We start from the raw sequence: 15,000 nt of genomic DNA on the forward strand, positions 1-15,000 counted from the left end.
AACCACCAAAAAATATAAAAGAAAAACGAAACAAAAATCAAGCAAAAAACAACAACTACAAAAAAACAAAAACAAAAACAACGACAACACACAGAGATGCCATTTATATGGAGATTTATTTCCTACCGCGCTAATACTTTATAATTTCAAAACAGATATTAATTCTACAGTTCTTTGCAAAAAAAAATCAAAAAGAAAGATGATAGTATAGATCATTTATTACTTTTACTTTTAATCCAAGTAGTCTATTTATCTATTGATACCTGCCTGCTTTTTTTTTTTTACAAATTTAAATGACTCGTATCCAATAAGCTGTAATTCAACTCTTTTATTTAATATGATGATATATTCTATAAAATAAAATGTGTGTGTGTTAAAATACGTTGCTCTCCCTTTCTTGTGTCTAGTAGATACGAGAATGATACCATAATTGTGTAACTTTATAAAATAAATATAACTGTACCACCATCCAATTTCTTTATCAGTAGTCTTGTCCGCAAGTGTAATTTGTGAACAGTCCCTATGACAAACTTACCACCAACGTGAGCTGAAAATACTCTCAGTTTTCTTTGTCTACCGATATCATTTTTCATTATTCTGAGATAAAAATTATTATTCATTTCACTAAAAAGGATCTTCTGCCTAGGATAATTAATCACCGAGGCGAAATGATAGTTTAGAGACAATAATATAAGGGGAGTATTTTTCTATGTAGTGTCTCAATTTCATGTTGGTAAACATTTTATTTGCGTTTTTTTATGATATGTGCTTAAGTAAAATGAATACCATTTACACCAGCCACATACATCGTATATTTTTACCAAAATAAAGTTACTGACTGATTGATTTTATGAATTGAATTTTACTTTTCATTTGTTTTCACGAAAGAACATCTATTGTTGAAGTGTTGCAGAGAAAACTGCTTTGATTTGCATACAAAATAAAACAAGCTCAATTGACATTTTAGAAGGACTATCCTACACCACCAGATTGAAGGTAAAGAATGAAGAAATGAAGTTATAACTACAATGTTAAAATCATGTAATTACTATTGTCATCAATAATCGTATACTTAAATGAAATAACAAAGCAATCTGATTCATGATATTTCTTTTTAGACATATTATTATTATCATTGTGTTTATTTTGCATGATTTCATACATATCAACTCAGTTTGTGTGAAAAACGTCGTCATTGCAACTGGAAGTTGTGAGAAGTCTGAAACGAATATAGTATTACCAAACTATTCTAGATTAAAACAAATATAATGGTATCTTAATTTCATATAGGCAAGAGAAAATAAAACTTAAGTATCTGTACATCATTATGTACATCTGATTTATAGTCTAATGAAGAAAGGAAAGAAATTATCTAATCCCTATTTGCCTAATCTGGATCCTGTGACAATCCGGGCCTGTGACAAACTGTGACCAATTATATCATAGATAGATCAACATGGGACGCAACATTGAAGGCAGTTCTTACAACTTTAACCAACAAATTGAAAGAAAAATATTTAAATATTGTTTTTTGTGTTTTTCACACCTGCTGATGCTATCGTGACATTGAAGCTGTAGTCCAATCCATCGCCAATTCCGTTGTCAATGGTCAATACATACTGACCAGAGTTTTTACTGGTGAATCCTGAAATATTTAGATACACAGTGCCTTCCGGAGGTTGCCCTGGTACATATGACACATAATACATGCTGACATCAACTATCTCTGATGACACAGCACGTCTTCTTCTTCCTCTGTTATTGTCTGAGACTTTCTTCAAAGTGTATGCCTGTGGGTCGGGGTAACCAATGATGGGAATGATTACATTCAAAGTTGTCCCATTCTTTGATGTGTACTCTGTTGTATCAAAGTCTGATGGCAGCTCTGGTACACCTGGAATTAAATTGGGCGGTAATTTATATTCATCAGTCACATTAGAATTGTGAAATCGATGTGTTTATTCTGATTCTCTTTAAAGCTATAGTCCTACCTCTCCTCCTCCCCCCATCTCCATCCTTCTTCTCTCCGCTTTTCCCCACTTCTTCTCTCACATGTTCCTTTGTTAGGTAAACAATTGTAATATGTTACAATTATCACAGGCTATCGTTTGATTGCATACACACGACACATTTACTGATAACATGCAAATTATATATCGTTCCAATAACTTTATACATAACTTATAGGGAAATAAAAAAATGGTTGGCAATCAGATGTTGTTTTGATAATTTTGAACATTTGAGAGAATTTAGGTTTGTTTTTACATGTTTTGAGGAAACAACTGTCAATTATATCATAGAAGAGTTCTCTTTATCAACTAAGAACTTGATTCCCTTTAGAACAATATTCGAGGACAAAATGACTCACGAACTGGTTTTAATTGCCTAAATAATCTTGTCACACAAACCTATCACTCGGAATCCTTAACAAGAAGTAGTAATAGAGATTTATGCCAATCTGTCGTCATTATATTTTCTTTCAGACTCTGTGACCGGGTAAATATTAATTTATAATTCTCTTTAAAAAAAATTTCCAGCTTAATAATTCACATCGAGATTACAGAGCGAGTTTCATACCGTTGACCACATATCAATATTACACAGGTAAGAAGCCCTCTTACCTGCTAAATCAAAATGAGCGCTGCATTAAATTCATCTTTTGGCATCGGCTTATTTGAAAACTAAAAATCTAGTTAAATAATAAGCGGAGTCGAAATAAAATACTTACATTTGACAAAGACAGTGACTGCCTTTCTATTCGTCCAATCTCCAAACTTATTGTCAGCCACACAACTATAAATGTCTGTATCCTTGCATGACATCTTTTTCGTTGCTGTTTTAGTAATGCCATATAATCCCAATGGCTGGTCTTCTGTATTGTCAAATTCATCTGACCTTTGACCTTGTATTGACACATCAGGTTTTGGATTGCCCTCGGCACGACACACAAAGATCACCGTGTCATCAGCTGATACCGTCAGTTCTGAAGACTCTGAGTTGGCTTTGTATTCCTCCACTGTGGCTGTGTCTGTATTGGGTTAAAAGTCACATTGTGGTTGAAATTATAACATGTGATATTTATTGACTTATCTTTTAGGAGGTAAAACTATATTGTCTTTAGGATCAGAATCTCTTTTGTTACTGCTTGTTGACGAAGAATTTATACCAGTCAGCACTTGAAAGATTTCTAGCCAAACCACAAGCAGTTGATAAATAATGAAAGTGCTTAATTACATTGATATCGACAGAGTATGAAATACCAAGAACATTTGTTAACATTTAAAAGAATACATTCATCTTTCGGCCAAAGAAGGAAATTACTGAACAATATTTCAATGAAAATATCTAAAATATGTGTCCATTATAAAAAATATGGTTTGGAATGATTTTATCGTACAGATCATTTTTATCTCCTTATATTAGTTATATACGTTGTCACTCTGTGTTAACCTCCTCCGTCTAATGACCATCTGTGATACAAAGACTTTTACCATTTTTTACTGATGGTCAATGATTCTTAGACTTTGACATAATAGTCTTGTTCTAATAATTATGCATTTGCAGACATAAAGATTCTGAATTTTTAATAATTCTACACAGGAGGTCAATATAGTTTTAACTTAATGTCACCACCAAATCACAAATATATTCATCTTCAGTCATAGCCTTTAGGTCATTCGTGATTTTGGTTAAAGTAACTCTTAACATGATATAGAATATATAATGTGGCAATTAACTTAGTTGTAGTTTATTTTTGTTATTCTATTCCATACTTTTTACTTACATTGGACATTCAGGGTTAACTCAGATATTTTATTATAACATCCGGTCACATGATCAGCCTGACACACACATCCTTTGTTGTTATCTTCCTTCTCCACTCGTATATTCTGTGTAGCTGTTTCTCCATTGTTGACATTTTCTTTACCGGCACATGTCGTGATGACCTTGTTGACCCCTGGATAACCTCCATAAACTTGACACTTGACCACGACATTTTCACCGCTGGTTACTGTTACGACATCGCCATTTGGTACAGGTTGTCCGTTGTTGACTGTCATCACAGGTAAAGAAGATGGTGGTTCTATGGAAATAAGTATTACCGATTAAGGTATATTTATATATATATATATATATATATATATATATATATATATATATATATATATATATATATATTACCTCGGAAGATTTAACTTAATTTCTAAATATTTCATTTATTAACTTTCTAACTTATTGTAGCATTTATGCTTTGTTAATCATAATGATTGTTTTATTATCGGAATCTGAAAAGTTTGATGTTTTTACGTTTTTTAAATGATGATTATTAAGAAATAGCAAAAGAATAGATGGTATATCAACCATAATGTTAATAATGAAGAAATGGCTTATAAAACAGTTTTTTGCTTTGGTACAAACAAATTATTGTTACCGTCATTGGAGAAATATACGCATTATTTGTGTAGTTCTTAAAATCGAAAAGATGAATAAACTAAGATTAAATAAAATTATTAATGGACATAGATATTATATTTACTCTTACTTTTATGTTTGTAATGACGGCTTTTCTTTCTGTAGAATTATCCAATATAATATTAAACGTCTAGATATATGTTTGAAATAAAACTATTTTACAAACACATATTGGACATCGTGGTCTTTTTTAGTACTATATGCCAAGCTTATTTTTGTTTATCTATGCTTTTAAAAGAATAAAATACATGTATTCTTTTATTTTTAAAGTTTAAGGTAAAGTAAACTTTATAAAAATCACGAAATACATATCTTCAAGACAAGATATTAGATGGGAGTGTTCTTCATATCAGGATGGTCTGTAACTAGTATCAAAATAAAATATAATTGATGTGTCTTTATAAACTACTGTATTACATTTACAGTTGTTATTATTCCGCTTTACATTTCATTTCATCAGGAAAAAATCTTTTAAAAAACAAATTTCTGTATTCACAATTTACTCGCTTCATTCACACTTTTTTGAATCAGCAAACTAAAAGTCGATGCATTTGTCATATATAAAAACACTTTCTGATGAAAATTATACGAAGAGTTAAAACATCAGTTTATCTGCTGTAGTTATAACTTTTATTTGATTGATTGTAACTTCTTAGAATGACAAAGAATAATTAATTAATTTTCTTATCCGTTGTACATCTAACATTAATTTGATTGCTTGTTGATTATTTAAATGAAAAAATTACTTTTCGCACAGCTGGTGGGAACTAAATATATCTTTTAAATTCAGCACTTTTCAGTGATATCAAAATATTTTAAACAATAGCATAACATAAACTTACCTTGTACTGTAATACTTTTACTTTCCTCTGTTTTTAGGTCATCAAAGATGGCGTTGGTTGCCTTACACGTAATGGTAAGAATTCCTCCTTTCTCTGGGACTACTTTGTACTTGTATCTGTAATAGTCTAATGACTTAGTTTGTTCTCCTGGTGTAATGACACTTCTGTCACTTGCTGTAACTGTCATTGTAGGTCTGGGATTTACATTGGCAATGGCCATGTCACAGTACATGTCAAATGAGGATGTAGATTCACATTTATTCATGGTGGCAGGTTCTTTGTTGTCATGCAAGGTCACAATTATTCTACTTGGACCATCTAAAAATTGGAAACACACGTTGTTAAATTAAGGTTTATTTATTTTGCTATTTTGAAGGTTAACAGAGGTAGTCATGTTAAACTCATTACATTCATAGAACGTTGTTAGACATATAATGATATCATATACGTCCTACTGACCCAGGGATGATTTAGATGCTGAAATTGATTTTTTCATAAATATTACGAGTATAAGACATGGGTAATTTAAAAAGTACATAATACTTGCAATTTTAACAAGACGTTAATAAACTACGGTGAAATGGGTGCAAAAAATAAATAGATTTAAATATTCTAAAATGTATGAAACTTGTGCTAATTTTAATGGCTTTTAAGACAATGATTAATTTTATAATGTGACAAAGAATAACATTTCATATTTCTGGTAATTTTAGTAAAGAATACCTTATTATCACCAACATCACTCCGGCATAGTCTCTTGTGAAGAGGGGGGTGGGAGGACTTTTGGTTTCATAAAGTTATGTATGACATCATGGCCGATGATGGTGGCCAAATAAAAATCAAACTGTGTAGAAGTTCAATATTAAGCAATGAAAAGCATGTCCAAGAAGAGGAAAAAATTGTTTTAACATAAGAACATTCTGGGGTGGCAACCTGCTGTTGGCATCTTGTTTCTTATTGACACAATAATGTAATTCTGAATCACTCACTTTGAGATAATGTAGCAAACACTTGTGTCATCTCGATTTTATGATATAAGTTAGTAGCAGTAATAGTAGTAGTAGTAGTAGTCGTAGTAGTAGTTGTAGTAGTAGTAGTAGTAGTAGTAGTAGTAGTAGTAGTAGTAGTAGTAGTAGTAGTAGTAGTAGTAAAGGTAGTAATACTACTACTATAACTACTAATACTACTACTACTACTACTACTACTACTACTACTACTACTACTACTACTACTACTACTACTACTACTACTACTACTACTACTACTACTACTACTACTACTACTACTACTACTACTACTACTACTACTACTACTATTACTACTACTACTACTACTACTACTACTACTACTACTACTACTACTACTACTACTACTACTACTACTACTACTACTACTACTACTACTACTACTACTACTACTCAAGAATATATTATTTTTTCATGTTCTCTTTGTTTCCCATAGATAAATCTAGGATCTACATAATTATCAAATGAAAATATCTATATTTTTTATTGTTGTTTTGTAAAGTCGAAATCCAATACAACACGCCTAACAGGAATATTATGCCCTGTTTATTTATCTGGAAACAAAAATACAAAATGCCAAATCGAACTTACAGGAAAATTTTGGAGTATAAGAAAAAGAATTTCCAGCTCCAAGATTAGAATATCCTCTACATATGTAGCTTGGACGTTGGTCTGCAGATAGAAGAAATATGGAAGTAACATGAATGTTTTATGATATCAAATTTGTATTCTTCGCAAACAGTTTCTCTTTATTTTTTTAAATGACTGAATAATGGTCCAAGTTTTGTAATGTGACATGTACCAGGCCTGTTTGTGAATTATTGTGTAATCTAATTTAAGTTTCAAAAACACTCATCAAATATTCTGTCCAATACCGCTATATTAATGACCAAACGACCAATCATTGACGTTCTTTCACCGAGCACATAATTAATAACGTGACTAAATTTACTCCATTTTTCATGGACAACAAAGACCTTCTGAATCATTATGTCGATCGCATCTTGATGGCAACAATTATGTTAGAATCTTGTAAATGTAAATAATTTATTTATAGCTTCATTTATAACACAGGCACATTTATATTTTGATTCCCTTGAACAGATATCTCACATCTATCAGATTCAATCTCTGTAAGCGACTCCTGTTTACAAGGTGTAAGCAAGTACTAATAATAATGCTGAAAACTTATTTAGCGCTATAACTCCGAGACACCAGACTCGAAGCGCTTAAATTACAAATTACTTTGGCTGAAACATAATCATTTACACACACAAGCACACACACACACGCACACACATACACACACATAACACAACACACAACACAAACCAAACCTATCTTGCTTCTCATACCAACTACTAAAATCGAAACAAATATTATGTTTTAAGAGAGCGGTAAGGCGTTCCAAATAGAGGGTCAGAAATGAGAAAAGGATCTCATTCCAGCATTTTTCCGAATTCGAGGGACAACTAGTTTTGTGGAATCACTGGCCGAACGTAAGGGGCAGAGTTTTGAATATCTTTCATTTAGTTCCGAAAGGTAGGAAGGGGTAGTACCTTCAAGACAACGATACACTAAAACACAAGCTTTGAATTTAATCCTTTTCCCAACAGGCAGCCAATGCAGGTCATGAAGTAGAGGTCCGGCAGAGTCGCACCTACGCTTCATGAATACTAGTCTGGCAGCGCTGTTTTGGACAATCTGAAGACGTCTCAGATTGTATAGCGAAACGCCAAACAACAGAGCATTACAATAATCCAATTTCGATAGTACGAGGGACACAACCAGGTGCTTGGTCACATCCTCAGATATGAACCGTCTAATGGAAGTAATCTTTTTTAGTTCAAAAAAGAGAGATCTAACCAAATTATTAACCTGATGCTCCATCGGCAGTACAGAGTCTAAGAATGTGCCAAGGTTTTTCACTTTGTCAACAATTTGAATGGAGGCATCCCCCAACTTCAAATCTATCTCACTTTTCCACTTCCTGTTCCCCACATACAGCACCTCCGTCTTATCATCATTCAGTTTCAGTCTGTTCTCATTCATCCATGTCTTAACACTTTGGATACAATTTTTATCATTGGCTGATACTTCTTGTAAATTTCTCGTATTGGAAACGCAGTACAATTGCGTATCATCAGCGTATTGATGGTAAGACAGACCGAAACTTCTGATGATTTTACACTGAGGGCCAACGTACAGAACAAAAAGAACGGGTCCAAGTACTGAACCCTACTAATGCAAGCTGTTCTATTTAATATTCCCTCTATTCATCCGATATGAGTAATGTGTTTCTACAGTCTACCCCAAGGGAAGACTAAGATAAGAGAGGCCTAAGAAGCAATGCAGTGCCGCATATTGAGGCAGGGCGAGGTGACTTGGTCAAGGCGACACAACACAGCGGCGTTGATCGAACTTGGTACCTTTCCGGTAAAAAGTACATATCGTACCGATAAGCCACGCTTCACCTAAAATTTTTTGGCCCTACCAAGATATTATATAATATTTATTATAGAGTATATATTGAAATCAAATTAATGTTTGGAAAAATTACATTTGAACGGGTTGGATAATTGCGAAGCCCCACAATGAAAAGGTTGAGAATCTAAATTCATTTTTTATAATAGCATTTACATTAAAGAACAAATACAAAATGGGTAAATTTGACACAAATATAAAATATGTAATAATCACCCACCATTAGGGTTATAGATGACAGGTAGAGATAAGATGTTTCCATTGTTGATTGTATTTCCAACAAGATTTCCATCTGAATTCAGCCATTGTGGTACACCTGGGGGTTTTCCTACTTCCTTCAGATGACACTGACATGTCCTAGTTGTGTCCCCTTCTTTGATGTAACCTTGGGTTGAATCTCCGACACTGGGGCAATTTATCATTTCTACTTCTGGTAACACTGGGGAATGAGATCGGTGACATCTATATAGTATTAGTAGACTATATATGAGATGCGTGAGTAATGAATTGAAATGACCAGTAATGAATACAGAACAAATTATTAAAGTCTTATGCCTTGAATGAATGAGAGATTCAAAATATATAAATATCTCGTAAATCATCTATGTCAGAAAGGAGACCTTTTTTCCTTCATTTGTTTTTGCGTGCACCATATCACTATGGGATTGTCAAGTTTTTTTTCCTTCGCTCACCTCCGTGTCACTCAGCAGTGATCGAGTAGCTCGGTCTGGTCTACCAGGCGAAAACTGCTTTCCGAAATATAGCGTTCTATCACTTGAGTAGCGAACAATTCCTATTGTCCGTTTCACGCTGTTGGATCCGGGATAAGTTCCGACTACATGGGACTCAAGCCTCTAAATGACAACTTATTTACTTACATATAAAACATTGAGAGGAAATAATGTAATGTAAGACATCATTATCACATAAACATGAACAGGAAGATCGTGTTAAGGCGGTGTATGTTGACGTCGACCCATATAAAAAGACGTGAACACGGTATTTCATTGATGGGACAAAGTTGTTGATGGAATGAATACATCCAATTTCATGGTGCGTAATGTAAAAGAATTGTGCTTGCTATAAACAGCCAATAGAATAACATATCAAGGAGTCACAAAGAATAGCGAGTGTCTGCCCAAAACTTCTTGGGTTATAGAGTCTATAATGAGGAGAGTGAGAGATTAATTTACAATGCACTCCTCTTGCTTGATTCACCTGTTGTAACATGTGTGTATTGGCTCCCAATGTGCAAGTCCTATGAATTCAAGAATCAAAGATATTTGCAACTTGTTAATTTTTTATTTACTCCATATTATGGCACATCCGGTACTAATGATCTGGATTGTTTTGTTTGTTTGCTTTTTATTTGTCGATATGGAAGGTTTGTAAAGTGTAACGATTCAAAATATTATGACATACGGGGTGACATGTTGTCAAATGTTGTTTTTTTTCGCAATAAATCTTTATCATAATTTATGTATCTACAAATGACTGTAATAATATAATCATCATAATACTACTAGTACTACTAGCACTACTATTATTACTACTATTACTACTACTACTACTACTACTACTACTACTACTACTACTACTACTACTACTACTACTACTACTACTACTACTACTACTACTACTACTACTACTACTACTACTACTACTACTACTACTACTATACTACTACTACTATAATAATAATAATAATAATAATAATAATAATAATAATAATAATAATAATAATAATAATAATAATAATAATAATAACAATAATACTAATAATAATAATAATAATAAGAAGAAGAAGAAGAAGAAGAAGAAGAAGAAGAAGAAGAAGAAGAAGAAGAAGAAGAAGAAGAAGAAGAAGAAGAAGAAGAAGAAGAAGAAGAAGAAGAAGAAGAAGAAGAAGAAGAAGAAGAAGAAGAAGAAGAAGAATTATTGTTATTATTATTATAATTCAAAACATACCAAGATTCAATCCTGTAGGACCGCCTGACTTCTCCACTGATCTATCCCATCCTAGATCTGTCAAATCCATGTATGCTGTAAATCTAAAGTCATATTTCCCAGCACCGCTAAGCTGATTGATGGGTAGATTCAATTCATATTCGTAGTTGTAGTAAAAAGAACGGGGTGGGTCATTACCTTCATCTGTCGTTTTCTTGGAGTTTATATATCCTGATGTCACGGATTTCCATGTCTGTAGAAGAGAGTATGATGATATTGGTATTGGAATTAGTTATAGAATTCTATAATAACATAACACGTTTTATAAGCAAAATGTAATAATGGGTCTCTAGATTTGATATCTTGAAATACTTTGTTCAAACATTCCCTATGATATTTATATCTTTCGAGAAATCTTGAGACGTATTTATAAGGGATAAAAACCAAAAACAGAAGGAACAAAAAATATCAAGCTCTACAAGTCTCTTTTCAAATATGTCCTTTGTTTAGAAATGCAAAACATGGGCACTTACAAGGAACAAAGAATAAAATTTGAATCATTCCATGAATCAGGAGTCACAAAATGGCACCGCTGTTTATACCATTCTATTGTAAAAAGTTATCAAGTTATATTTTCAGAATTTTCACTATTATTAGAACTACCAATTTGTTAATGGAATTCCAAAATATCAAAATAATTAAATGATCACTTTTTGATAATATACAACCTGGTAACACCACCTACAAATTTAAATATATCGTCGAAGAGATGACGCAAATTATTGCCGCAATTGTGCGTTGTAATTCACTGGAGAAGATACTCGTTGCGACGCCTTGGAAACGTCTGTGCACAATAGCTTGGGAAAAGAACTAAATTCCAAAGTATTTAAAAGGGTAAGAACATCAAGATGGCCTACCCGTGTGTTAATGAATAAACGAAAACATAAAGCAAGGAAGCTACTAAATAGGTTTTCTACAGAAGACGTTAAAATGATTGTGTTCGTTGACGAAGAGGATTTTATTTTAGAAGGGAAAAAAAATAGTCCTAACGCCAAAGTAGTGTATGGACAGAAAAAATGACAAACACCAACCAATCAACAGGCTATATCATGAACAAAATTGTTTTTAAAGAACAAAATGGTTTCAGTTGATATTTCATGGATGGTAAGACCCAAAAAAACGTCATTGACACAACACAGACTAAGTTCAATACTGATAACTATATGAAACTATTGTAAGATAATCATTTGTGAACGCCTTTATCCAGGAAAGAATTACATTTTTCAATATTACTTCATCCCATATGAGCAAAAGAACACAAGCTTTTCTTCGGAGAAAGAATATTTCCAAGAGAAAGAAAATTAGTCAACTCAATCACTCGACCTAAATCCAATGGATTACGCAGTTTGGAATTCCTTTACCGAGAAGATTTATAGTGGACAAAGATCCGCATTCATAAAAGAAAATATCGAGAGAAAGAATTATTTTATGCTGGGAGGAGATAACCATTGAGTAAATTCGGAAGTAGAAGTAGTATCGTTCGGCTACACTTCTATGTTCAAGGTATCAATCAAGGTTCTGAAGTCATCATCTCATTTGTTGATGGTTTCAAATCCCCCTTCAAGTTTTGTCTCTGGGCAATCTAGTACGAGGTGGTTTGCATCTTTTGGTGATTGGTTGAACTTTGGGCATGTTGGTGATTCTTGGAGCCCCCATTTGTGCATGTTGGCAGCTGTTCTTGTATGTTTTGACGGTAGTCTATTTGCAGCTACCCAGTATTTTCTTGATTGATCCTGTAGACCTGGGAGACTTTTACAGGGATCTTCAATTAGTTCCCCTCCTGTTGGTTTATTCCTTTTCCATTCCTCGCACCAGGCTTCTTGCGTGTTGTAGTTTTCTTTCTTTGATAGGGAGAAAGGTGAACGAGATTTTAGTCTTGATGTTGGGGGCGCAGTTTTGTATATGGTTTGCAGAGGAGTTCCACTATCTTCTTCAGCTCTGGATATCCATTTCTGTGTTGCATCCTCTCTCCTCAAGTGGGGTGGTGCTATGGCGCTCATGACTGGCAGCCATTGTGTTGGAGTTGATTTCAGGCATCCAGTTACTATTCGCATCGAGTCTCTTAGTTTTGCATCAACAAGGTTTGTATGGGCACTTCTCGTACAAACAGGAGCACAATATTCTGCCACACTGTTGCAAAGGGCCGGGGTTGATGTTCTGAGAAGAATTTGCGATGCACTCCATATTGTTCCTGCCAGTTTTCTGAGTAGACAATTTTGTTTCCCTATCTTTCTTGCTGTACCCTCAAGATGGGTTCTATAGGTCAGCCGTCTATCCAGTGTCACTCCGAGGTATTTTGGATTTTGATCAAATGGTAGTGTTGTGTCGTCAATCTTGATCATCCGTTTTCGTTTTGATTCCCTGTTGTTAAGATGAAATGCAGTTGCAACTGTTTTTGTCGTATTCATTTTTAAATACCACCTGTCAAAATATCTGTCAGGGATCGATGGCATATATCCAGATATGATAACACACCTAGGACACAACGCAAAGAACTGGTTGGCTGCCGTAATGTTTGACATACTTGACATAGGAAGATACCCACAAACATGGAAACATGCTAGAGTTATAGCCATCCTCAAACCAGGAAAACCAGCAACAGAGCCATCTAGCTATAGACCCATCTCTCTACTATGTTGCCTCTACAAACTACTAGAAAAAAATAATATTAACAAGAATAACCCCGTACTTGAATCCTATAATCCCAATTGGTTTCAACGAAATAGATGCACAACCGAGCAGGTCCTTGCCCTCACCTCCTTAATTGAAAATGGATTTGAAAAGAAATTAAAAACAGGCACAGTGTTTATTGATATCTCTGCTGCGTATGACACAGTGTGGACTGGTGGCTTGATGCTGAAACTTGCAAAAATAATTCCATGCAGAAAAATCTTGAAACTTCTCTCATATATGACATGACCTAGAAATTTCCATGTGGTACTTCGTGGCAATACCAGCAAAGTCAGAAGAATAAAAAAATGGAGTACCACAAGGCTCAGTCGTAGCACCAGCATTGTTTAACGTCTACATAAACGACATGCCTCAAACAACTTCCACAAAACTAGGATATGCAGATGACTGGGCCTTAGCATACCAATCAAGAAACTGGGAAGATATAGAAACAACGCTTAACAAAGACACTGCGGCCATGAAAAGGTATTTTGACAGGTGGTATTTTTAAAAAAAATTCGAAAGTGAATTTCAAGTATGAAAAAGAGAATATGATGTGTCATTAAAGAGAACGGTGGTGTTATTGATCCCGTAAAGTGTTAGCTTTGTAATTGCTGGACCAAAATAGGTATGTGAGTGTGCTACATAGACGATTTTACATGATGAGAACTATGATGAAAATAATGTAAAAGGTGACACAATTAATGTTTTCTAATAAATGGCAACAAAAGTTAAGATCATCGCCATTTTACTTTCTGTAATGTTGCTACACGTTTCACTGATATTGTATTTCTGAATATGGTTTTGAAAAATGAATGTACTTCATTCGTTTATCAATTCACATTCATGAAATTCTGTGTATAACGATTTTTTTTAATTGAGAAAGAGATCCAAGAAAATTATTAGAGTTATAAGCCGACAAAAAGTGGCGAATTTTTTTGTGACACACACACACACACACACACACACAATATATATATATATATATATATATATATATATATATATATATATATATATATATATATATATATACTTAGACGGTTTGCGCGCGACGCCATCGATATATATATATATATATATAGCAATGACTATCCCGCACAAATCTTTGGGCCTCTTTTTCGCTCACGAAGTGCCCAAATTCGTGACAAAATATAGGACGAAGCCGTTCCGTACATGGTATTTTAAAAAATTAATTACGAAGCTGTTTATCGATGAATATGACTGAAAGTTGGCACACAGTTAGAAAAGAGGTCATTTTAGATTATGTCATGCGACAAAACTCGTACAATTAACAGAAGACCGTTAAAAATAGATTTTTACTCTTTGGAGTACAATATTTCTAAAACTACAAAGAGGAGAGATTTTGTCGCTCACAAGGTTATATATGCACATTTCTTCTATTTATATTTCAAATTTCATTGGATTATGATAAGTACTTTTCCCGTATTCTCACAAAACATCAACCCAATTTGCATTTCAATGAGTGAAAATATGGA

General features: G+C 33.6%; 2 protein-coding genes across 3 annotated transcripts in view; one reads left to right on the forward strand and one right to left on the reverse strand.

The window, feature by feature from the left end:
* The window catches only part of LOC144959462 (uncharacterized), a 382,226-nt gene that overhangs the window by 90,474 nt on the left and 276,752 nt on the right, over window positions 1-15,000 (forward strand). The gene's annotated exons all lie outside the window — the stretch shown is intronic.
* The window catches only part of LOC144959463 (uncharacterized), a 189,690-nt gene that overhangs the window by 2,231 nt on the left and 172,459 nt on the right, over window positions 1-15,000 (reverse strand). Inside the window, exons 5-11 of one of the 2 annotated variants that reach the window (XM_078892066.1) lie at window positions 10,793-11,024; window positions 9,045-9,263; window positions 6,932-7,012; window positions 5,316-5,633; window positions 3,785-4,084; window positions 2,729-3,028; window positions 1,547-1,894 (exon numbers count right to left, since the gene is read on the reverse strand). In XM_078892066.1, coding sequence (XP_078748192.1) covers window positions 1,547-1,894; window positions 2,729-3,028; window positions 3,785-4,084; window positions 5,316-5,633; window positions 6,932-7,012; window positions 9,045-9,263; window positions 10,793-11,024 — 1,798 coding nt within the window. Of the gene's footprint in view, window positions 1-1,212; window positions 1,895-2,728; window positions 3,029-3,784; window positions 4,085-5,315; window positions 5,634-6,931; window positions 7,013-9,044; window positions 9,264-10,792; window positions 11,025-15,000 lie in introns of those variants that run through there. The other variant, XM_078892067.1, reaches the window with a different exon arrangement.

The sequence above is a fragment of the Berghia stephanieae genome, chromosome 14 (genome assembly GCF_034508935.2).
Source record: "Berghia stephanieae isolate SIO BIC M18660-M18661 chromosome 14, UCSD_Bste_1.3, whole genome shotgun sequence".
Classification (NCBI taxonomy): Eukaryota; Metazoa; Mollusca; class Gastropoda; order Nudibranchia; family Aeolidiidae; genus Berghia; species Berghia stephanieae.